The 27,669-nt window shown below is 33.1% G+C and overlaps 1 protein-coding gene across 4 annotated transcripts in view; it reads left to right on the top strand.

The window, feature by feature from the left end:
• Positions 1–310: 310 nt before the first annotated feature.
• The window catches only part of Cep135 (Centrosomal protein 135kDa), a 218,125-nt gene continuing 190,766 nt past the window's right edge, over positions 311–27,669 (top strand). For all 4 annotated transcript variants that reach the window (XM_072526296.1, XM_072526299.1, XM_072526297.1 and 1 more), the window contains exons 1-6: positions 311–654; positions 938–1,064; positions 4,452–4,577; positions 4,631–4,827; positions 14,535–14,712; positions 26,633–26,792. In XM_072526296.1, the coding sequence (XP_072382397.1) occupies positions 490–654; positions 938–1,064; positions 4,452–4,577; positions 4,631–4,827; positions 14,535–14,712; positions 26,633–26,792 (953 nt within the window). In that variant the 5' untranslated portion in view covers positions 311–489. The remainder of the gene's footprint in view (positions 655–937; positions 1,065–4,451; positions 4,578–4,630; positions 4,828–14,534; positions 14,713–26,632; positions 26,793–27,669) is intronic.

Consider the following 27,669-nt stretch of genomic DNA (forward strand, 5'->3'; position numbering starts at 1 on the left):
GCCTGGCCGGACGAATGTCACGAAAAAAAACTTATTTCCCTGGGCTATAGAAGAATTACCACAATTAAAGACCTTCCGCCGTATGCTTGGTTGCCTATCGTACAGTATTTATTTAAATTTATTTAGCCTTGTATTCTGACAAAGTATTTTTTAGATGATACATTATGTTGTATCAGTTTTACGTATAATAATGCATATTAATATAATTATAACATATGTTAACCAGTATAATTACTATAATACCATGCTACATCAATTATTCGATGATAATAAATTTTAAAAAAGAAGAAGAAATCTGTCAAAACAACGACGAACTTTTAAATTTTGTGTTTGTATTGTGTGTTTGTATTGTTGTTTGGTTTTTAAATTAACTATGACTGTTTTAATAAAATATATTTATATTGTCGACAATAAAATGTAATTTTAATAGAAATTTGCCATGAGCTCAGATAGATTAAGTTTTAATTGTAAAGGTAGCGTAAAAGTAAAATGGAAAAGTCGTTCGCCCAGATCCGAAAAGAGCTTAACGAATTAGGATATACTGAAACCTTAAGACCAGAATGTTTGCCATTGGTTCGAAGACTTCTTGGCGATCTAATTATTACTACAGACAGTCTAAGGAAGTATATGAAAATCTCCCAACAAGCCTTAGAAGTTAGTATAAAAAACATTATTTGTTTATTCATGCTTTTGGCAGTATACTTAAAGATTTAATAAATTAATTATTAATTAACAGGATTTAGAAGAAGTGTGTATTAAAATAATTCTTTAAATTTTGGGGTAAATTAATAAAAAGTGAAATTACCTTATAATGAATTTATTTAGAATTTAAACATCACTTTCACAAAATTAAAATTAAGATTGTTCAAATGTCAGTTTGGCTTAATATATTGAGGTTGACAACTAATAAGGCACAACTTTTATTCATTTCTTACAGGAAAGGGATACTTTACAATTAGGAGCTGAGCCATATAAATGTGATAATGCAAAACTTGTAAAGGAATGCAATGAGCTACATCTAGCTTTCATACAGTTTAAAGAAGAACATGAAAAAGTTCAAAGAGGTAAATAAAATATTTTAAAAACAAGAAAGTTTAACAGTATAGTGAGATAGTAACAGAGAAGTGTTTAAAATAAAAATCTCATGATTGTAATTTTTAAGTAAATAGTCAAGTTTAGTTTAGTGAATACCTTTTTTTTAATGATTTTCTACAGAATAGTAAGTAGACATATCATGTTTTGCCAACCCAAAAACTAGAAGCAAATGGATATATCAATTGTATAAAAATAAGAAATTAGTTTGTTTTACAATAAAACATCAAAAAATCAAAGTTTTTTTTAATTGACAAACAATACTCATTACAACTTTTTTTATTAAGAATGCCAACTACTGCATGAATTTGACTAGCATTAAATTAAAGCGGATATGGCGTACAACTAAAAGAAAGAAGATAAAATTTTAGACAAACTAATCCAACAACTGTTGTACTCATTATAGCATAGACAAATATAGCATTTGATAAAAGACTGCTGTCAACATACAATCTAACCATAAGGGCATGCAGTGAGAATGGTGGTACAACTTTCTTCATGTAGCATGGGTATGCGAGATTGTGGTTAGTGGCTGAGATTAGGTAGCCTAATGTGTTTATAAAATTATTAAAGCCCAATTTGAGGAATTAACTAAGATTATCACTTACTTCAACACGAGCAGTGCCAAAAATCGCAATATCAACATGGCCGCTATGCTTAGCTATGTTTCAAGCCAGAAAAATAATTTAACAATCGACCAGATGTTTTCTATCCCTGGACATACTTATCTTGAATATATTTTTTTTATAAAGGCTTTGGATTTATTGGATGCTGACGATTCTAGTGAAAGAACGCACAAGACCACTAATATCTCAATTATGATGCCCAATTATGGTACCAGAACTGTAATGGGGGAAAACCATTCACTGTGAAAGAAATGGACCAGCAATTGTTTCATAAATTCTCAAATTTTCTGAAAACCTACTGAATAAAAAAACCTATGATGTTGAAGGCGAAAAAATAAATTGGATAAACATAAATAGCTGAGGTATGTTAAGCCTTTTGGCAAAATCCTCTTTAAATACACTCTGAATGTCAGTGAGCCTTGGTCTTGCGTAGATCAAAAAGAGGAAGATATTGGACTGCAACATTAGAGCTGGCATATCATGGACCATTGCCAATTAACCCCCTCAAGAAAGATGATCTACCGCCATTATTTAGTTTAAGGTTTATCTACGTCCATGGGTTTATCCCTGTCAAGTTCCATGTGTCCTACAATTCCCTTGACACAAGTCAGTCTGTGCCAAAAATTCAAAAATCAAAAACTCAATAAATATTTGTTACTTTAAAAAAAAGCTTTTAGTTTTTTTAAGTTTTATTGTAAAATAAACTAATTTCCTATTTCTATACATTTTGGGTTCGCAAAAAATGATGTCTACCATTCTGAAGAAAATCATTAAAAAAGGTATTCACTAAACAGACTTTGTTGAAAAAAATTGCTTGTCATTTACTTTGAAAATTTCAAGAATTTAGGGGAAGCTTTAAAAATGCTCTACTGAAAAATTAGGCAATTAGGCTAGATTGACATATCAACTATTGCCATACCTATTCAAAGTTGTCTTCCCAAGCTTTGTTCACAAATAGCTCGAGTGGCAAACATGATATGTGACATATCACCATAGTCAGAGGTTCTCGACCTGAGGTATTTGATTAGGCAGAACTTGATATGTAACATATCAAGTTCTGCCATATCTAAAAAGTACCAGAGCTGATATATCATGTATTTCCTTCTCAATTTAAATGGTTTTATCTTCACTGCAGACATATCAAACTCTATTAACTTGAAGAAATGTTACTAAATGACATATATCTATCTATCTAATTAGCCTTCTTCTGTCCATCTTTGGACATAGGCCTCCCCAATCCTTTTCCATTCTTCTCTGTCTGTCGCTACAGTCATCCACCTAGAGCCCACGTGCTTCTTGATATCATCTGTCATCTCATTTGGGCCGTTCCTCTGCTTCATTTATATTCCCACAGTCTCCAACTCATACGAATTTTGTTCCATCAGTCTTCTTTTTGTCTTATATTGTGTCTGGCAAATCTCCATTTCAATTTTGCAACTTTTTGTCTAACATCCCTCACTTTTGTTTTCTCTCTTATTCACTCGTTTCTCTTTTTATCCATTAGTCGTATATGCAACATTTGTCTTTCCATTGCTCTTTGGGTTTTTATGATTTTGTCGATGCTTGCTTTTGTAAATGTCCATGTTTGGGAACCATAAGTGAGAACAGGGAGTATGCATTAAGATGCTGTGGATATCTTTTGTTTTTAAGCATGTAGCTTAGTTTGCCAAATGCCACCTATGCCAGTCTAACTTGTCTTTTTATCTTTGCTGTTTGGTCTTATTTGTTAAGTTTTATAGTTTGACCCAGATATATAAATTCCTGAACTTGTTCTATTTCATCTTGTCCGATCCTCATTGTGATGTCTTCATCTGTATTTGTTATTATTTTGGTCTTGCTATAATTCATAATAAGGCCTATCTTTGCAGCTTCTAAGTCCAGTTCTTTCATTATTTCAAATAATTCTTCTTTTTTATTGGTTATCAATGCAATGTCATCAGCATACCTTAGATGGTTCAAGCATTGTCCACAAATTTTTATACCTTTTTCTTCTCATTCTAATCTTTTAAAAATATCTTTTAGAGCCTGATTGAAAAGTTTCGGTGATTTTTGTCACCCTGTCTCACGCCTCTATTTATTTGTATTGATTTTGTTCCTTCATATACTTTAATTGTTGTTTTGGCTTCCTTATATACTTATATTGGCTATTAGTTTCGTATATCTACGGTCAATTCTGCTGTTAATCAAAGAACTTTTCACTGTACAATGTTCAACACTGTCGAAAGCCTTTTCGAAATCTATGAACGCTATATATATAGAGGAATGTAGTATTCATTATCTTGTTCTATAAGTATTTTCATACTTAGTAAATGGTCACTTATGCTTTGTACTAAATGACATATCAAGGCAATAACCTAATTTTGGCCAAAAGTCAGACATATCAAGTTTTGCCATACCACTATAGATATGTACTACCAAATTGTATTAAATTGATTATTTTTTCTGTGGCTGTACCAAAAGTATCATTTATTAGAAAGGTTTGTTGCAATAGTTTTACCTTGTGCAAACTATGTAGGTCTACAAACCTGTGGAGTACAGATCAATAAGTTAGATGTATAGTCCTGGTTGTTAATTGATCTTCATTTTTCTGTGAGTAATTACTCATTGATATTTTAAATGGACAATGGAGTATTAATTTTTAAAATATTTACATTGATAAAAATTTCTATTGACAATTTAAATTTTTATCCTGTTTTTATTCCATATCTCTGAGTGGTTAAAATTATGTTTTAGATTTAAGAACTAAAATATTATCATTAGAGAACCAGATTACAGATTGTGGTATTGAGAAACAAAAACTTGTAGATAAATTGAAAGAACTACAATCTGATTTTAAAACTCCATCAACAACAAAGAGAGGTAAGTTTTATTAGCAACAGTTTTGTGAAGTATTTAATTTATTATTTTTTTAGGCCACACAAATTGTAAATTTCAGGCACAGTCTCCCAAATTAAAGTCAAAGCAAGAAGCAGAACAAAACAGGCAATTCCAACTAAGCACTGCCATGGCTACAGCTGATTCTAGAATAGCCTATCTTAGTCAAGAGATTAAAAAATTAAAAGAAGAACAGCTGCATCTTTTAAAAAACAATGATTATTTAAATTCACAGGTAACATGAAATTTGTTAAATAGTAGGCTTAAATATTTCTTCTCCTTGACATAACACTTATTCATTATTTTTACTATAGTCTTTTAATTCAATTCAAATAAATGATTAATAGATTCTGTTGTATGAGCCTGCTCGAGCTTTTTTACTATGCTGTATGATCCTATACAGCGTTCCATGTTAAGAAAATAACATTAGGCTTATGGAGATCAGTGTTGCTAAAACTCTGAGGCATGCGGTTTACTAGATTGTCGATATATTTTTCGAATTTCCATTTTCAATTAACATTTAACTGTAAAGTCAGAATAACAACTGAAGAACCACAAAGCCTTATTATCTATCATTATGTAGTCTCAGAGAACGACATAAAATCGCTGACATACTTACACCGTATTATTTTAAGTTGCAATTAGTAATTAATAGACATATGCATTCCAAGCGGTCCGTTTATTTGCTTTTAAATCTTTAATAGCCGGCAAAGTGTATGATTTAACTAAGCAATATTTTCTACTTATTTCTATGATTCATGGTATATGATATTCTTACCGAAAAACAAATAAACTGTCGTTACTATAATTAAAATAAGATAAAATAAAATTATCTTTTGTAAATACTATTTATTTAATTAATATTTTTTTCCCTACTTTTCATCTCTTGTTTCGAATGGGCGCTTTTGGTCAATTACGTTAAAAAACATTAATTTAATTCATGTCTGTGAAAACGAAAATACAAATAATTATACAACCCTGAATCGTGCTTGTGTTCATCGTGGCATCGCTACGCTTCTATCGTCCATAAGAAATACATGGCCCTATCTCCGCAATGTTATTTTCTTAACTTGGAACGCTCTATAGGATATTCCATTTACATCCATTCCATCCCAGTAATACATTACTTCAATTGCTATATGAGGAGGTAAAATGCAAACAAGCTTAAGTCACAATTAAGTAATTTTTCAGGGAGGGCGATAAACTTGTAGCTTTGCTCTGAAAAAGAATAATAAGTTCTAATCAATGATATACAATAATATTGGTTCCAAACATGATATTAAAACAGTTATTTAAGTTAGGGTAGCTAAAAAATAGTTTTAAAAATTGATTCTGTTTTGGCAATAAGACCTTTTGCACGAACTCAGTGGAAATAAGTCGTTTTGCATGTAAAATGTTGTGGACATAAAATTATTTGTGTGTAAATAAAGTAAAAAAGCAAAGCAATAAAGTAAAAGAACAATGGTTTTCTGAATGAACTTTTATTTTTATAAAATAATAATATAGGCCCTACCTAAGTGACAAACATTGTCATAATAGGTAGTTAATGCAACAAACAAACAGTTTTTTTTAATATGGAAGTCACAGCGGTCATTATCGAGATAGTCACTCATTACTTCCTGCTTCTTACCAGCAGCTGCTGTAGTGGGTTCATCAAAAATAAAACTCTTGTACTAACCAAGGCGTGGGACAGAAAAACTTTTTTTTTCAAAAGTTTGTGAACATGTTTTGTCTTTTCTTTGGTTAACTCATGAGGAAGTGGGCGTTCTTACAATCTCACTTGTTTAAGTTTTTTTTTTTCCTTTCTTTCTCAAATATATAAATAACTCTTTTCCTTCATACTTGTAGTTTTTCAAGCCTCTTACTAACACAATATTGTTGTAAGACTTTCCTTTTCCCTTTTTTCGGAGGTGTTCAATTTCTTCTTGTGTCTGGTAGCATATTTCAATTCTCTTCAGTTCATTAATTGATTGGATTTCCTTATAGTCTTATAGTTCTCTGTAAAAGTGTAGAATATGTGGTACCAAGTTTTTAGATCAGTAATACAAAAGGTATAAAACCAAAGTTGTCTCGCGAAATAAGCTTTTTGAATTGGACTTTTCGGTTGTGGCTGAATTTGTTGAAGATCAAAGTTGACAGAATGAGAAACATCCATGGTTAAATTCTTATTTTTATTAATATAATATAATAACCAACATTAGCCGTGAAAGCTTTAATTGTTTTTTGCTAAATATATTAGTATTAAAACATTATTAATATTATATATAACAGTATTAAAACATTACATTATTATTTAATGAATAAACACCTCAGGAACGCCTATGATGATACAAATTTTACGACCGTTTTATGACTTTGAGGCACATTTCGTGTTCTCAACAATTTGTGAACGGAGAATAGACAGTAATAGTCATAAAATAACCTTAGCCATAAAATATAAGTTTTATGATATCAAGGGATTTATTTTATGACAGCAAAGGACACAGCATTTCATCTTAATATAATTATTTATAATATACGTACTTCTAATACTTTAGCTTTTATATATTTTAATTACCATAAAATAATTTTTTTCCTTTCTGAATTTTTTTATTCATCTCATGAAATTCATTTTTCCTATTTTTCAATAATAGGTAATTAAAAGCTTCCAAATCCTTGAATGCATGGTTTCCACCTTTCATTCATGATACACTGACCGGCAAAGAAAGTGGCCACACTATAAATTTCCGAAAATAAAAATTGCAAGTGCAAGTGTTATGCACTGGTAACCATAACTGGTAAGTATACAATATGAACCAGTGACTGGTTCATATTGTATACTTAGTATCTTTCATTTTTAAAATAAAAAATGGGCATTACTGCTTGATTCCTTAGCATAATTTATTTAATTAGAAGGCTACAAAAGACAATAGTGTAATATCGAAACGATTTACAAACAATAAAAATGACGAGTGAACTTGAACAACATTTTATAATATTGGGTATTACGCCCTAAAATATCAATAACCGTGTGCATGCGATTTGGATGGAAAAGGAACAAATTTTGAATAAAAACTTAAGGAATACGTGCATATTCTTCACGAAGCATGTTTTGAAGTTCTGCAAGACTTTCTGACTGGAATGGTTGACTTCTAACCCTACGATGAAGTTCATCCCAAAGATGTTTGATGATATTCAGATCAGGGCTGCAGGCTGGCCATTCTAGAGTATTAATTCCTATTTCCCCCAAGTAATTTGCCACGATTCTTGCAGTATGCGGCCGTGCATTATCATGCATAAAGACGAAATTGTCCCCAATAAATGGACCAAAGGGAACTACTGCTTCTGCCAAAACATCCTATATATATATATAACGGTGAGCATTCAGGAGGCCATTGATGAAGTAGACTCTTTGCGAAGTAACTCTTCTACGACCGGAACCAGGTCGACGTGAGTATTTACCAGTCTCAATAAAGCGAAGGAAAGCTCTCTGTACTGTAGTTCTCCGAATACCTAAAGTTTCGGATGACTTCTTCCGTGTTGTAACAAAACAATACATCTATTGTAGATAACACCATATCTTAATTATTCACTTAGTCGAAATCCACGTTTGAAAAGATAAATTACTGTTTAATTAAATGTTTCATAAAAAGCGACTACAGAAAACAACAACATAAACTTCAAAACTGTCCAAAAGAAAGCATACATAATCGCAATAAATATTGAAATTAAGACGCAATATGAAACAGTGCATAAAACTTCCAATGGATTTTTATTTTTGGAAATTTGTAAGGTGGTCACTTTTTGCCGGTTAGTGTATTACCATTATATATTTTGTTTTCTCTGCATTTATTTTTGATCTGCTTTTCTTTACTACTTCTTGTTCTAATCTTAATGTAAATCTTTTAAATTATGTCATATTTTTATTTACTACTCACATACCATTTACGTTTTTAAGTAACGAATCAAGTAAACAGCATAAAAAGTAGTAAAGATAAATTATCTCCTCATCTAACTTCTTTTTGCATCTATATATTTTTAGTGTGATCCTTGTCCTGCCACATTCATCGATTTCTTTACATAATTGTGAATTAACATCGCTAAAATCTTTCTCTCGCTATCACAAGGAGAAGTACCTATTTTATGAGAAACTGAAAAGCACTTCTAGGCAATGGCAGAATAACGATATAAACATTATTATTGGCAATATTAACGCTAAAGTTGGTCAAGAGACGATCTACTGACCAACTATCGGCAAGCATAGTCTTCATGCAGCCTACAACCAAAATCATTTTACACTTGATAGAACTCACTGCATCATTGGGAGTGGTGGTAGTAAGTACATGTTTCCTCCACAAGAATATTCATAAAGCCACGTGCCAATCTTTAGATGATCAGACAAAAAAACAAATTGACCATGAATACTTATTGATACTTAACATTTCTTCGACATATTGGAGATAAGAGCATGTAGAGGTGCTAATATAGATTCTGACTGCTACCTTGTACGGGCAAAGCTCAGAGCACGTATATCTAACGTTAAAAAAGGTCAAAGCACAAAATCAACGAAATATATTATGGAGGTGCAGTTTTACCCAAAATCGAAGAAAATTTAAGCATAGAAGAACAGTGGTTTAAATGTAAAGAAGCTATGCACACAGCGGCTAAGCGCGTTTTAAAGGCGAGAAAAAACAAAGATTGATTCGGTAAAGAATGTAGATCTATTAACAAACAAAAAAATGAAGCGCATAAGAGACTTCTGCAGTGCAGAACGAGATTCACTCTGAAAGACTATGAAAACCTTCAACGAGAAGAAAAAACGAACGTTTATAAGGAAAAAGAAGGATCAATATGAATATATTCTAAATGAGATTGTTGATCACCATAACCGAAAAAATCACGAAGATTCTGCCAATAGATAAACAGCTATAGAAAATAATTCCAATTCAGAATACTAGCCTGTAACGATAGAGATGGTTATGTAATTAGTGACAAGAAACGGACAGGCGAATGGCAATTCTAAAAATAAGATGAAGGCTCTCATGATTAAAATGATCGGCAGCCACTCCCCACTGAAGAAGAAATTAGAGAAGCCAAGCAGAGCTTTCGTATCGTCGTATTTTATTTTATTTCAGTTTAGTTTCTTATTTTATTTAAGACTGCGTTTATTACTACACGTAATGTGTGGTCGTACGATATATGGTTTCATTGCGTTTCATCGGGTTTCTTTTGTTTTTATTTTTTCACACCTCTGCGTGATCCATTTTACCGATGAATACATTCCGTCCGTGGCTCGCGATAAGAAAGGTTCTAAAGCTTCTAAGATCTAAGGCTTCCAATAACAAAGTCAGACAGATTCTTGAAAAAAGAAACTATCTGAAACTATATTACACTCGCGATCATAAAATCCGGGTCACCTTGAAAATTTCAAGTTTGTGGAATATTTTTGCCTCCGGTAGAGTAATAACCTTTTTTTTAGGTTAACGTATCTTTTATTTGTCATCAATGTTTGTTTTGAAAGAAAAAAAAAACGGTTTTTTATTGTTTTTATTGAAAAAGCAGAAAACAAACCAAATTGTTGATAAAACAGGCATACGAAAAAAATGGAAAATACAGAACGTGGTAAAATGTCAGTGAAATTTCAATGACTAATATCGTGTATTGCCCCCACTTGCTCTAATGACCTCTTGCAGAAGACGGGGCATACTCTCAATTTTTGTCCGGATTACATGTTGTGGTATGTTATTCCACTCTCTCACTAACAGATCCTTAAGCTCCTGTCCGTTGTTAGGAGGAGATGTTAGGGGTTGAATACGTTTTTTTAAATCGCCCTAGATATGTTCGAGAGGATTCAGGTCCGGAGACCTGACTGGCCAGGGTAACCTCGTAATTCCAACCTCGTCCAAGTATTGCATACTGATCGTGGCAACGTGCTTTCGCGCGTTGTTCTGCATAAAAACGACGTTTTCTCCAAGCCTTGCCATGGTATGCATAACATGTTCTTCCAGAATCTCCGTAATGTCCCTTCGTGCAGTTAAGGACCCATTTTCGATGAAGGGTAATTCTGTGCGAAAGTCAGAAGATACACCTCCCCGAGCCATGACCGAGCCTCCACCAAATGGCATTCTTGGAGCAATGCAAGCTTGTAAAAATCATTCACCGGTTCTCCTCCAAACTCTTACACGTCCATCGGATCCAGTTAGGCAGAAACGGAATTCATCTGAGAATAACTCTTTGCTCCAATCGTTAATTCCCCAATGCGCGTATTGTCGAGCAAAAGCTAGTCGTGCAACTCGATGCGCCAGGCGAAGTGGCGGTCCTGTAGCCATTACCCAAGAAGATAGTCCAAAAGAACGAAGACTTCTCCTGACTGTTGTAACGCTAACATTGCCATTTCGTACTTCCTGTAGACGATTTCGATGCATAATCGCAGTTGAGGTCCGGTTTCGTAAAGCCTGAAACACAAGAAAACGGTCATCTCGTACCGTGGTCATTCTTCTTCGCCCAGAGCCAGGTCGTCTGGATAGCAAACCCTTCTCCTGAAAGCGTTGAAGCACTCGTTGAACCGTAGAAAGGCTTACGCCAACAGTTCTTGCGACTTGCCGTTGAGTGTGACCGTCTTTCACAAGAGCAACAATTTGTCCCGTTTCAACAACAGTCAAGGGTATTTTTGGCAAAAAATAAACAATAATAAACACTAATAAACACTAATGGTGGCAATAATAAACGTTTGTTCGTTGCCTTTGAAAAGAAAGTCGAAGCACAAATGAGACATTTAAAACAAGCGGCAGTTACAGGTACCGTTCATTTTGGGAAGTGTGCGCTTTCCCGCGAAATCGGCACTATTGAAATTTTTTGTTGCAAAGGAAACCGTTAAGACTACAACAATTCCCAGAAACATGCATTAGTTTGTATTTGTGTTATTATTATTTACGATAAAGCTCGTTAAAAATGAAATATCGGTGATTTTCAAGGTGACCCGGATTTTATGATCGCGAGTGTATATATAAAAAGATACTATATATATATATAAACTTCTCCTGGCTATAATAGAATTCAAAATACCGCTTCATCTTGTTCAACTAACTGAACTTACACTCACAGGAGTAGTGACCATAGTCAGAATCCAGAAGGATTTTTCAAGACTCGTTCAAGATGGAATATTGTGTCTTTTATTTAACCTTTCTTTAGAATAGTAATTCGAGAGTCCCAGATTAATACGAATGACACTATCTTCTACAAGTTGTCTGATATCCAGATGATAACGACATCATAGTTAGGTCCACAGAGTCTCTGACTGAAGCATTTCGGTCATTAAGCATGACTGCACTGAGAATGAGACTAAATATAAATGCCCAAAAGACCAAATATATGTATTGTACTAGGTCAAACAAGCAATTTATATACCTAGGCTCGCTGTTGACTAAATATAACAATGTCAGCGAAGAAATTAAAAGAATATTATTGTCAATAAGTGTTACTATGGTTTGAGAAAACAGTTGGCCTCAAAACTTCGCAGAAAACTTAAAGTGGCAGTCTATAAAACACAAGTGTACCACCATATGGAGCAGAAACGTGGTTACTTACATAGAATGACCAAGAACTGCTTAAATATTTCGAGCGAAAAAATAATAATATATGGGGAAATAAAAGAGCAAGGTTTTATAGCAGTTTTGGGGAACCTGATTGTAAAATTTATCAAGGTAGCATGCCTTAGATGTATTTCTTCTTCTTCTTCTGGTTCCTATCCGTTTCGGATGTTGGAAATCATATTGACAATCATGACCTTGCTCGCTGCGGCTCGAAACAGCTCCGTTGAGGTTTTCTTAAACCATGTTCTTAAATTCCGCAGCCATGATATTCTCCTTCTACCGGGTCCCCGCTTACCTTTGACTTTACCTTGCAATATAGACTGTAGCAGGGAGTAACGGTGCTGATTTCTCACTTAGATGTATAGGACATGTAATCAGGCGAGAGGAAGCTGCAAAGCTGAAAAGTTTTTGACTGAACAGGGCCGATGGAACAACGAGCCAGAACAAGACCGAAACTTAGTTATCAAGACAAACTAGAGAATAATTTAAAATCTATTGAAGAGTTGCCAGAGACAGGAGCGAATGGAGGGTTGTTCTCAAGAAGGCTTTGGCTCATACCGAGCTGTGATGCCACTGATGATGATGATTATCTTTTTCTTTTTTTATAGAATGCAATAAAATGTTTTTTACCACTTGTTTTGTAGAATACTAATGGCAGAGTTCTTTCTTTTTGCATTATTTATTTGTCGGTATAACTAGCTGGTGTTACAGGCAATTTTTAGAATGTTATTGTTTCTACAGTATTTTTCTAGTTCATCCATTTTCCATTTTTTAATCCATTGGTGCTTGCAAAACAGTATAATTTCTATCAAATTATTGGCATGTGAACTGTGTGCTGAATGTATTAAAAAGCAAACTAAGTGACTGAATTTACAAAAAGGCTGATAGAGTAGTCAAAACACAGATTCATTTGAGAGATTTACTATATACCCGAGAAGCTTTTCTATCATCTACTATTATAAAATATTAATGGAAAGTTTTATTAAAGTCTCACAGCAATGGGATGGAAAGAGAAACAAATATACAAATGGTGCAGACAATTCACTGTAATGTATAACTTGGATTAGAAATTATATTCAATATAATAAGCAGCAGAAACAAAAACCCTTAAAGGATTTGAAATTAGTTGTGTGTATGATTTGATGATCTGAAAAGGGCTTAACAATCAACGCAAAAAAAAACAAAATGGATGGTGGTCGGAAAAATTAATATCGAAGACTCAGTACTAAGATTAGATAACAAAATCCTGGAAAGGGTGGAACACTTTAGATATCTGGGTAGCTGGATTGACTGCAGGGTTGAAAGTGACGAGGAAATTTCGACCAGAATAGAACTCGCACGGAAAAACTTTATTAACTGGCGTTCTGTATTATGCAGTAGAAGTCTGTCGTTGACCACACGTCTAAGAGTGTTGAAGTGCTACGTCTGGTCCACTTTGTTCTATGGATGTGAAACCTGGACAACAAAAATAAAAAATCTTAACAAATTAGAAGCGTTTGAGTTATGGTGTTACCGTCGCATGCTCAGAATCCCGTGGACAGCACACATATCTAACGAACGCGTGCTAGAGACCGTGCACAAAGAGCGAGAATTGATCAACATCAAAATGAGAAAGGTCCAATACTTCGGTCATATAATGAGAGGACCTAAATATCGCTTACTCCGGTTAATCATTCAGGGCAAAATCGAAGGAAAACGTTGGGTCGGAAGAAAACAACTGTCCTGGCTGCGTAACATTAGACAATGGACAGGTCGAACGGTCGAGGAACTGTTTCATCTTGCTGCCGACCGAGAATCATTTCATCAGCTTGCCAATATGACGATAGCCAACGCTTGAATACAAGCACGGCACACAAAGAAGATGATTTGATAATAGTTTAAAAGGTCCACACACCTAATATAAGCAGATATGAAAAGAGTTTGTTAACAGTAGTATTATCTTATATAAAAAAGTAAAAACTACAACAAAGAAAAAACTGAAATACCATATTCATACAAAAAACATTGGGTATAAATCACTTCAACTGCCAAATAAGATTATATTGACTACAAATTAAAGAAACTAGTTCATATCAACACCGTCTACATATTTTTCATAACAAAATATAAGTGGCCATAATAAATGACATCACCACTGACGGATATGAACCAGAAAGTGTATTATGCATTTTGCTGTTCTTTTAAAAGTTTCAGCTGCTCTATTTCTTCTCTTGTATCATTATTTGTTACAATTACTGCTAAATTTTTCTTCTGCATATAATCCTTTATTTTCTATTTTTACTGCATTCTTCTTATTTATATAAATTATATTCACTATTATGTTACAATTAAATAATATGCATTGAAGTTTCTCAATTTACAATGATTGTAGTTAGAAAATCGTAATCAAGAAATAAAAAGGCTGAATACACTTATGGAAGGAGGTAGACCAACAAAAGCAATAAGTAGAGATTGTTGCTATAAAAATATTGACAATAAAATTGGATCTCTACAAGATGAGATAAATACGTTGAAAAGAGAAAGAAATACACTTCAAAATCAACTGACAGGTGAGTAAATTAATTAAGATAAGGATATCTGCTAATAATTATATTTCCGTGGCTAGTGATCTAGTACCAAATTTTCTATATTGTTTTCACCCATTTTGTAACATTAAAAAAATGGTGAAAATCTTGAATTATCCATGTCTCATCCATCAGTTTATAACCGAAAGATGGTATAGGTGAGAAATTTGACCTCAGACTTCCGGTTTCAGAGTTGTAACCGGAAGTACTTTTTTAAAATCGCGGAAATAGTACAAGCGATATATTCGACGCGCCTTAGTAAGCCGAGAACAAATATCTACTTCCGGTTTTATATCACTTCCGGGTAAAAATAACTCAAAATTAGAGAAATCGTATATCATTCCACGCAAAGTTACGCGAAGATTTTAAATATCGACTTATTACATTTAATAATAAATCTTTCATTTTCCATGTATCCAGAAAAAAATGTTATTTATTTATTACTTCGAATTCATAGAGATACATAAACAGCAATTAAAAAAATCGTGATTAGAGCAGACTATGAAATAAAACTTTCGTATATACTTTCGTTACTCATAGACGAGAATATTCAAAACAAATAAAACACAACATGACTTGTTTACAATTTTCTACTAACCCTAACACACAAATTTAAAGAAAATAAGATAACCTAAAACACATTTAATCCCTTTTGGTTACTTTTGTAACATATATAGAAGACTTATTTGTTATGAATGTAACATATATACAATTCAAAACAAGGTCATTCAAAGTTAAACTTCATTTACAAAAGTTCTGAAGCATAAGGAAACCACTCAAATTGAGCTAACATAAGAAACTAATTACTTTACAATCACCTTCATTGAATGGAATTTGAATCAAACAATGACATTACGCAATGTATTTATAGGAGTGTTTAAAGGAACAAACTTATCACATTTACCATAAAATCAATAAGGTAGTAGAGAAAATTAATGTTGAAGGGGTGCATAAATGTTTTCATGCTTGTTTGGCCCAACGTCTGGCCAAACGTTTGTTGATAACAGTAGAAATAAAAATAACATACATGTGAAAGATTTCACCTCATATAAACCAACAAAATTTCTGGAATTAAGTTCATGGAAGTTCACATAAATTTAGTAATTGCTCAGCTACAATTAATGAACAACCAAAACAAACTAGCAGGTATCTGTCTACCTTTTAAATTCGGATATGGATACAAAATTTGAAGGCACAATTAAAGTGTTAGATTCAAATTAATTATATAATATTCGTGTAGCGGTATCAGATAGGTACTTTTCAGTTATCCGCATATAGGATAGACCAACTTCAGGGATTTAGTGCACCTGACTACACGAGCTCCTGTTTTTTTTCGCCCACCCATAACCTGAGGAAACCAGGTTAAAATACCAGTATTATCAGATTCAAACTCAAACTTCTTTCCTACATCCCCACCACCTACCATGCCGCGTAGGCCGTGGTAGGTTATTGGCCAATTTCCCCAAACGAGTGTTCAGGAAAAATGAGAAGTAAGGCTCTCAGTCTCCGGAAGTTCCGAAGCCAGTGGATATTTTGGTAGCAACCGGATGATGCGAAGAACGGAGGGTGGTAAAAATTTCCAGACTAGAACGGTTACCGAAGATGATGACCATTGCATACGCTAACATATAATACTAGGACTAGAGATTAGGAAGATTACATTCCAACATGTTCATATAGCTATGTAGATGTTGATATGTTTTACGAAGATATTGCAAGTTGTATGGATAACTCAAAAGCTCACTATGCAATAATAATTGGCTATTTCAACGCAAAAAAAGGAGTAAAAGAAGAGGAGAAAGAATGGGTTGCCACGGAATAATTACAAAGACAAAAAGATGCCCACGACTGCTGCAGTTCACATTGGAACATAATCTGTATATAATGGATACTGTCTTCAAAAACGCCACCGCTAGAAAATGGACATTAGTAAGTCAAGATGGTGTTAGTACGATAGATTACATATTATCCAATCGAAAAGAAATAGTCACAGAAAAACTACATGAGTGTTTCGAACAAGTTTTCAGTAACTAGTGTCCAGAAAGCTGTGCGAGAAAAAGCTGTAATAAATTTCAAGAGTGAAAGAACCGAACTTGTAACAAAGAAGTTCACGGAGTGGTTATCCTCAGAAAACCTTTCTAAATTCGCAGAATATGTGAAGAATGGTCTTTAAAACCTAGAGGGCATACACATGGCGAATAAATATCCAAATAGTAACTGCTCTGAGAGACCCTGTAGAAAGATCTTGTGGTAAACAAAATAAAATATCTGATAAAATAAGTCAACTCACAAAAGAGCTTGTTGAAAAAAAAAATAAAACGAATCGAACAGAAAGACACTTAGTGGCGAAGCTGAATCGATTGAAATCGAAAACCGTATCATCTGCGTATCTAATATTATTAATTGGTTGGCCGTTAATTTTTATCTCAATCTCTTCTTCCTCCAATGCTTTCTTCATAATTTCTTCCGAATAGAGATTAAATAGCATTGGTGGCAGCACACATCCTTGTCTAACTCCTTTTTTAATTTGAATTTCATTTGTTGTGCTATGTTCGATGCGTGCGACTGCTGATTATAATACAGAGTAGATATTATTCTTATATCGCGAGTGTCTAACTGTTTAGCTTCCAAGATCTCTAAAAGTTGGTCATGCTCGACGTTATCAAACGCCTTGTTGTAATCAATGAAACAAGCAAATACATCTTGATTCACGTCCAAACACCTCTGTGTCAAGATGTTAAAGGCAAATAATGCTTCGCGAGTTCCATATCCCTCCCGGAATCCAAAGATGTTAAAGGCAAATAATGCTTCGCGAGTTCCATATCCCTCCCGGAATCCAAACTGAGTTTCTCCGATATCCAAAATCTTACCGGGGGCAATAATCTTATACGTCCCTGACAGAAGGCTTGAAAGAAAACGACAACTACAACCAATGGCACCTAAGATACCGGTTCTTATACTAGTTAATAAACTAATTAGACAAACAATACTATGGCGATACCTAACAACAATAATCAGCGTATTAAATACAACGAAAAGATCGATAAGTATAGATTCTTGATATACAAATAAGGACACAATGGAGAATGGAAAGTACCCAGACGATACCTATTATTCTCTCTACTACTGGAATCATTCCGAAGAACCTCCTAGAGAACATAAAACATACGGATCTTAGTGAACATCTCTATAAGACCATGCAGAAAGCTCTTAACATCCAGATGCGCAAAAAAATTTTTGGGATATACTCCAGCCTATCAAGTAACCTAGGGCTCGATATCACGGATAAAACTCTACGAAAGCTCATTTCTTTTGTTACCGTAGGTATCTGTGATGAGTGAATTTTTCCCTTAGAGGCAGTGAGAGCCATATGGTTTAAATTTGGATCCCTACGAACCCTCCACCACTGAAGAAGTCTCAAAAATTATCAAAGAGTTCATAACTGAAAATCTCCTGGACCAGACTGGAACCACTTATTTAATGCTGAAGGATCAAAATAACACCCAAGGTCTGTGTAGCCGAGCGTATCTAGAAAACTCAAAATTGCTGAAATTGAGAACCCTCTCAAGAGGCATTCCCAGTACCGACAACTATCTAGAGCTATTTAGGCTGCTTGTAGACGAGACAAGAACAAGCATATAGAGACAATCTGCAGAGAGATTCAACAACATGCCGTCACAAATAACACTATAAAACTCTTCGATAAAGTACTCCTACCTACACGTAAATTCAAACAGACATCTTGGTCTATCAAAGATGATGAAGATAATGTACAGAGGGATTTGGGCAGGGTTATAGATGTTTGAAGGGCGTACTGTAAATCTTTATACGCCGATATGGATTAGATGCCTGCAGACACCCCGTATGTACCTGAATGTGAGACCTCCACTTTCCACTCTCCTTCAACAAGGACACATCATCACACTTTCTTTGAATCAGAATCTGACATACTTTTTTCCGAGGTAGAATTTGCTCTGAAAAAACTTAAGTTAAACCAAGCAAACCTGGCACACAGGCGTCTGGCCTGCGGATTGGAGAAAGACTATAATCATACCTCTACATAAGAAAGGTCCAACAAATAATCATAACAACTAGAATACTAGCTCTAATATCACACGCCAGTAAGGTGATCCTCTACATCCTGCAACGTCGTCTAGAAAACTTCATAAGTTGGCAAATATCACCTGAGCAGGCTGGATCTGTGAAGGGCAGAGATACTAGAGAACAAATCCTTAATGTAAGAATCATCATAGAAAAAGCCAGAGAATATCAGATCCCGATATTTATATTTTGTTGATTGTACAAAGGCCTTTGATACTATGGAACATAGTAAACTAACTAATTTTTTTGAAAATGCTTTAGGATCTCCAGATAAATTGAGTCTATCTAAAACTTATACAGAAGACACATTAGGCTTACTTAATCTGTTAAAAGAGATCAAGTCTATTTTAACAGTGGAATTTGAACGGTTATTATACCCGTTTAGAAATGTTACAATTAATAATTGCTCAAAATTCATCTTGTATAATTTGTCTACAAGAAACTCAATTTAAAAATAACAAAATTCATAATTTGAGAAATTATACAAGCCTATCTAAAATTAGGCAAAATCAAGAACATGCCAGTGGTGGAGTTTCAATTTTTAACGAGAATTCCTATGAATATTGCAGTATTCCACTAATAACAAATCTAGAGGCTGTAGCGGTGTGCCTAGTAGGTCCACTAAAAGTTAACATCTGCAGTCTTTACATCGCACCTAATTCTGATCCAAGTATAGCAGATATTTCTAATCTTTTATGTCAGATTCCTACACCTCGAATTATACTGGGAGATTTTAATGCACATAATTCATTATGGGGCTCAAAAAAATTGACAAAAATGGGAAGAAAAGTTTATCGTGGGACACTTTACCTGATCTATATGGAAGTGATCACTTTCCCATCTTAGTTAACAATTTGTTGTACCATAAGCACAATACACACCTCACCAAATGGTCCTTAAATAAAGCCAACTGGACACTGTTCTCAACATTGATTTCTTCATCAGCTATGAATCTTAGAGAAATGTTAGACTCAGAACAAGATATTAACGAGAAAACTGGGAGATTTTAATGCACATAATTCATTATGGGGCTCAAAAAAATTGACAAAAATGGAAAGAAAAATAGAAAATATCCTAAATAATCTCAATTTAAATCTACTTAATGACGGCAGAAATACTCGATATAATGCAGCAACAGGAGAGTTTTCAGCAATTGATTTGTCAATTTGTGAACCAAACTTGCAACCTAGTTTATCGTGGGATACTTTACGTGATCTATATGGAAGTGATCACTTTCCCATCTTAGTTAACAATCTGTTGTACCATAAGCTCAATACACACATCACCAAATGGTCCTTAAATAAAGCCAACTGGACACTGTTCTCAACATTGATTTCTTCATCAGCTCTGAATCTTAGAGAAATGTTAGACTCAGAACAAGATATTAACGAGAAAACATTATTTTTCAATAAAGTCATCATCGATGCAGCGAATAAATGCATTGGAAAAACAGCTTTTCATCCAAAACATTCACCTGTACCGTGGTGGAACGATGCGTGCAAACAGGCAATAAGGGAATCTAATTCGGCTTTTAATAGATATAAACGATATAAAACTACGAATAAGAACGAAAGAAAGAATAAGAGCTAAATGTAGATTTATTATTAAAAACAGCAAGCAAGAGTCATGGCAAAAGTTTGTTTCAGAATGCAATAGATCTACTCCAATTGGTCAAATCTGGAACATGATTAGAAGTATATCTGGAAAAAATTCACAACACTCTATAAAGTACTTAATAAAAGACAATCAGACATTTACGTCCGAATGCAATATATCTGAAATAATGGCAAATCAATATTGTACCGCTTCTAGTGATGAAAGCTATTCAATAGAATTCTTAAATAAGAAACGATTTGAAGAAAATAAAGGAATACCAATAATCAATGAAACTTCACCAATAAACAATCCTATAAGCTTGGCTGAACTTATTGAAACTCTTAACTCCATTCGAAATACTAGTCCAGGACCAGATAATATACCTGTGCTTTTTCTACAGAACCTACCACTAGTAGGCCAAGAACTATTATTGCAACTATTTAATTTTATATGGATCAATAAGGTATTCCCACACATATGGCACTCGTCAATCATAGTTCCAATACACAAACCAGGGAAACCTAATTTTGAAGCAGAATCCTATAGACCAATCTCTCTCACGAATGCAATGTGTAAGTTGCTAGAAAAGATCATTGCCAATCGACTCATGTGGTATATTGAACATAAACATCTTATTATACCCGAACTTAATATCATTGGAATCAGAAATTCACGAAGCATTTATATGCAATCAAGAATATTTAGCCATATTCTTTGATGTAGATGTAAAAAAGGCTTTTGATACAGTATGGCGCTACGATATTTTAACCACACTCCACAATTGGAAGATTCACGGTAACATGTTTGCTTTTATTTCAAACTTTCTACGGCAACGATATTTCCAAGTTCGAATCTATAACCATTTGTCTGAATCTAAATTACAGAAAAATGGAATTCCACAGGGCTCGAATGTAAGCGTAGCACTATTTTTAATTGCTATTAACAATGTTGTGTCGTACTGCAATAGCACAATTAAAACTTTTTTGTATGCTGATGATCTGGTAATTCTAGCAAGAAATAAAAACATATTATCTGCTCATAATCGTATTGCTGCAGCTCTTAAGTCGATAGAATCGTGGTCTAACAATATTCCCAAAGCTCCCAAATCTATTGTTAAACAATTCTCCTATAGAATATATAAAAGAAATAAAATTCCTAGGGATGCAACTGGACTCAAAATTAAGTTGGACAAGTCATATACACTCGCTAAGAGTATCGTGCCAAGCTGGACTAAACATTATGAAATATGTATCACATAAAAGTTGGGGAGCAGATTTTCCAACTCTAATAAATTTATATAGAGCTTTAATTAGATCAAAACTGGACTACGGATGTGTTGTGTATAACACCGCAAACCAAGCATTGCTTAAAACTTTGGATACTCTTCAGAGTTCAGCCGTTAGACTTGCTCTAGGAGCATATTGCACCAGTCCTGTGGACAGTCTACTCTGTGAAGCTGGAGAGCCACCCTTACACCTAAGAAGAAAATACTTAACTCTATCGTATGTCTCGAGTATAAAATCTAACCCAAAAAATCCAGCTCTTCATCATGCTGTTGCTAACAGGTTCCAGGAGGTCTATCGAAAAAGAAATAGGGGTCCTGTACCTTTCTATGAACGAGCTAATAGATACTTATCCGATTTTAATATTGATCTACCTCCCATTTATCCTATCTGTGAAATAAATTTATGTTTTCCTTGGATTGTTCCCTCTCCGCTTTGTAACCTTAAACTTACAGCATATAACAAAAATAACGTGATACCAAATTTTTTAAAACTCACTTTCTTCATGTTCTCACACAGTACAAAAATTACCATTTTATATACACGGACGCATCTAAGACCATAAATGTAGTAGGAGCATGCTTTGTGACATCCCATGAACATTCCATCTATAAATTGTCTCCTAAGACAAGTATTTTTACAGCAGAACTATTTGCCATCAATAAGGCCCTAACCTATATTCTAGAAAAAAAACTTCCCAAATCTCTTATAATATCTGATTCACTTAGTTGTCTGACATCAATTTCTTAGATTTATCCCTCTCATCCAACATTACAGCAGATTAAGTTAATTTTATACCGTATATACCAAAACAATTTGACAGTAGAGTTCCTCTGGGTACCGTCACACGTTGGAATAGATGGTAATGAAAAGGCAGATAGTCTAGCTAGGTACGCAGTAACCAGTATAGCCGCATCAGTGGAACATCTAACGGTGCATTTAGATTTAAAACCTTACTTAAAAGCAAAATTGCACGATGTTTGGCAAAACCAATGGAATAGAAGCACCACTAAATTGATACAAATAAAATCTTCTGTCCTTCCATGGAACTTCTGGCCTTCAAAGCGACAACATCAAGTCCTAATAACACGTCTCAGATTAGGACACACTTCTACAACACATGAATACTTGTTGAAGAGAGAAGAGGAACCATTGTAATTTGTTTGTGAATGTAAAGTAACAGTGAAGCACATTTTGATTGACTGTCCAATATACTCAGTTGAATGACTATATCACCACATTCCAAAAACATTAAAAGAACTTCTAGGAGAATCTAAATACGTAGCTGACTTGATAGAATTCCTAAAATCTATAAACTTTTTTAATAAAATTTAACACAATACATCAATAATTAAAATATATATTGTATACCTTATTATGTAATTGATATTTTGTATATGCCTATGTATGTCTTTATCACTTTTTGTATTTTCTCATGCTAATAACCCTAAGTGGTTGAAGCAAAATAAATGAAAAAAAATTTCTTTTTATTTACATTTTCTCTTATTCCCATCAAAAAATTTTACTTATAAAAGTTATACAGATTGTCATTTCAAACGTTTTGGTGCTAAATTTGTCCGGTAGCCAGAGAATTATGAGTTTATCGAAAACTAATCACTTTTTGGACGTTCGCCGCTCGCCTATAGTAAAAATCACATTCAGATGGCAGTGTACGGATATAGGATAACAGCGTTGCCAATTCCACTGCCAGTGTAAATTTTGCTACTTTTGTAAAATAAGCATTGCCAAACTCAGGGTAGACTAAGATATGTCTGGGTAACTTAAATTTTTAAAACTTAGTATATTCGCAATTAAATAAATTACCCTAATTCCTAAAATGCTTTTATACATAATAAAGATAATATGTTGGTTAACCACAGCTATTAAATTATATGAACTACATTAATAATCTTAACCACATAGTTACCTTTAGTGAACATTTATTAATAAGTAATTGAGAATATCTCAGAAATTTAGAAATACAAGTTTTAATTATTTTTATTTTCACAATCTAGTTCATTCGAGTCATCTTTTAATGAAATTATAATAGATTTAATGTCATCTTGCATGTTGTGAACTGTTCAAAAAATTATTGTAAAACTTTATAACATGACCGAGGAAATTCCTAGAGGAGATGTACCGTTTCACTTCACTCCACATTATTTCTATTAGGTTCAGTTCACAGTGATATGTCTTGAGTAATGGACATTTACGTGGTATTGTTCGTGACTATTATTCCTGTGTTTGTCAACAATACAATCAATTTTGTATTTGTCATAAATATTTTAAAATGCATGAGCAGTTTACAAAAGTTCTTTTTTTAAGTAATCTTCTTCAAAATTAATATCCTTTTTATAAAGCAACTCCTTAATTTGACGTTTCACCCAATATTATTTGGGTATTAACATGTCTTCAAACCATTTCTCAAATAGATATCCATCCATCTCTTCATGGTAATCTTCAGCACCATTTTTTGGCAAGAAAAGTTATGTCAGCACCTTCAACAAATCCATCTTTGTTTCGTGCATGGAATAAAACAAATCTTGGTCCTTTTTTGCGCAGAGTTTTTAAATCTGTAGTAAGTCCATTTACGAGAGCCTGTCGTCTATTTTTTATTGTTGTATCTTGTCATACTGTGATATTCGCTCCTTGATTCCCCAGTTTATTTATTTCCATGAGAAAGTCGCTCCTCCACTATTTCTTGTTTTTTTTATTAATATTGAATGTCTATCTTGCTTGCCATATATAAAACAATGCAATAGTCACTCAATGTACTCTTAGAAAAATTCGGAAGATGCTCCGTTTTATTAATTTTTTCTAATAGTACTTCAACGTTTAGAGGAATATTATAGATAGGGAAAGTAAGGTGTCATTAAAACGATATTAAGATCAAAATGGGATTATACAAATAATAATTTCATTTTCAAGAGTTACAAACAATTTTGAAGAGAAGATATAAAAGCGAAAAGACCAGATACCCGAAATATAACTTTCTATTTGTAAAATACCAACAGAAAAATTATATAATTAAAAAAAATTTCACAAAACTTTAATATTTTTCCATTTTACATTCATAAATACCTATTTCCCAAATTATAATCCTTTTATAGGAGCCGGCCCATACTGTACGATTAAAAACTTTGGCAACATTGTAGTTATTTCTTACATATAGAAAGCACAGGCCTATCTCTGTAACGCTGCCATCTGAATGTGAAGTTCAGTATACTAATTTTGAGTACGGTTGAGTCTTGATTCCCAGTCACTTTAACTAAATATGTCACAGAGGACCTGAATTCATATTTACCGACCATAATATCTTTAACCGTAGCAAATTACTTTTAAACCAGTCAGATCACTAAGAAGTATTCTATTTCTACACTCTAGATTAGAGAGAATAGGAGTCATAAATTTATGAGCAAATTGTGATTGTTCTATGTACGTTAAAATAGTTGTGCCATCAGCCTTACTGTAAAGATTCCCATTATGTTTTCTTTTAATCATGAAGAAGTAGGTTAATTAATGACAAACAAACATCGATTCAAATGTATTGTATTATAATAAAATAATTAATATATACTTTACTTTAAAATGTAGGTACATAAATATAGTCAATCATATTTTTAAATATTTTAGTCGATTTTATTAAATTTAAGTTTGTTTATATTCATCAAAAACCACTTGATAACAAAATTGTTCATACCAAAATACGTGCGAAATATTTATGCAGACGACCAATTATCTTAAGTCGTTCTTTCGTTTATTTTATTAATTTCTTCATCAGTAAGATTCAATGCCTTTTTTACTCTTTCTGGTATGCTACCGATGTCTTTTTTTGTATCTTTGGGCTTAACTATTACCGTAAGTAATGTTTCCATAGATCTGGTGTTAGTTTGAGATGATTTAAAACTACTTATTGTATCCGTCGCAGGTATGTTACTCCGAAAATCTTTCTCAGCAAGTAATATCTCCATTCTTCTTAGTACCTTTTCTTGTGTAATATGTCGGTAATAATTTAAAATTGCAAACCAAGCATAAATAGATGGTCCATGTTCCAAGAACTGTGAAATTACAAAATTTACACACAGCAAATTTAGCCCTTTTTGAAGAAGACAGCAATAGGTACCTGTACTTAGTGATAAGAATGTTGATAACAGAATCCTAGCAGATCCTACAAACAACCAAGGGATTATTAAAAATGATTTGGTTTCAAAAACTGCTGGCCATAGTATAATTACATACAAACATAAAAATATTTTTGACGTGAGCGTTCTAATGATCACAATAAAGGATAAAATATATTTTAAAATGTATTCGATTTTGTTCTTTTGTATTTCTTTGCTGAATTTGAAGTTCCAAATTTCTTCTAGGTTGGAATTAAGTTCATTTGGGGTGTTGTCACCACTAAGAAACCAAATAGCAATTAATATTATTACAATAACTTCCTTAGACTTTTTTATGTGAATGTAGTCAGCTATCATTTAAATGTGTTAATATTATGTTCATTATAAAAGTTAACAAAATGATCGTAGTTTGAAATATCTGACGTTATTAATCTAAATATGTCAGTTTTGACAACTTTTAACTTGACATACCTATATGAAAATTGAATAAGTTGTAGACACTTAAATATTTGGGAACTACTATCATCTCTGACAACATTACACCAGAGATTAAGAATTTTAATATAAGTAGGCAATTGCTGCTGGTTTGCGCTACAATAAAAATAATGAAACCGAAAAACGTATCCCGTCGTACGAAAATAATAATTTATCATTATCTTTATTTTATGTCTTCGTATTCTAAACGATTATTTTTAAACCATGTTCGAAAAACATTTAATTATCTGCTAGGCACTTCGTTCACACGCATTCATTTAATACAAGTCAATTTGTTATTATTTTTAATCCGTTTACTTTTTATTTCAGAAGCCTTAGCCAGGCAGCATGAGGCTATGCGACGAGCTCTTACTTTAGCAGAGAGAAACAAACTTTTAGAAGACGAGATGAAAAACATTGACCAAATAGCACTGACAGTGGAAGCTCAGTGTAATGATACAGTGAAGACGAATATTGAAAAAGTGTCACGGTAAGTATACGATAATCAAAATTATTAAATATGATAATGCTGCCTTGTAACATCTAGTGTGCTTAGTTTCTATCTGTATTGTTCCTATTATTAGCCTAATGTCTAGCTTCATGTTCCGAATCATATGGACAATATTAAGGACCTGACAGGTTCATCTTGAAATCGTATCTGTTCGATAAGTCATAGTCATAATTATAAGTCTTAGATTCCTAAAATTTGGTAAATAGGCTCTGTTTATGTAGGACGTATTGAAAATAGCTGGTTAAATATAATTAAAAATAATAACGAAAAATCCAATATGTGATTGTGAATCAAATTAGAAATGTTATTGAAAATAAAAAAACTATTCATTCAACGATTCATTCTGTGTATATATGGGCAAACCCCTGTAGGTATCTATGAGTGCCGCTGGTCCCAATACTTTCGAATTAGTGTGCAATACACCAGAAATAAGCGTTCATCCCTAGCTTTGTTAAATAATTATGAAATGCATTTCCATTTCAAGAAATGCAATAATTTAGATAAGAACTCAAAAGTTGGTCGTTGGAAAATGTTTTGTTTTAAGTGCTCGGGGTTATAATGAATGGTTTCTTGAACACTTGTGGTGCTCATGAAAAACGATATGAGTTAGCCAGTTTTACCGTCGGAATTTGAAGAAAATAATTTAGATATACAATGAGAATAAGTAATTAAATTAAATTATCGAATCAAATCAAATTAAATCGAATCGAATCGATTATCGCATAGAACCAATTATCGAATCGAACCGATTATTGAATCAAATCGAATTAAATCGAATCGGTTATGAGTTGGCCATTCATTATCGAAACTAATAGAAATAAAATAGAATAGAATAAATAAAAATAGAAATAAAATA

This window comes from Diabrotica undecimpunctata, chromosome 3, assembly GCF_040954645.1.
Source record: "Diabrotica undecimpunctata isolate CICGRU chromosome 3, icDiaUnde3, whole genome shotgun sequence".
NCBI lineage: Eukaryota > Metazoa > Arthropoda > Insecta > Coleoptera > Chrysomelidae > Diabrotica > Diabrotica undecimpunctata.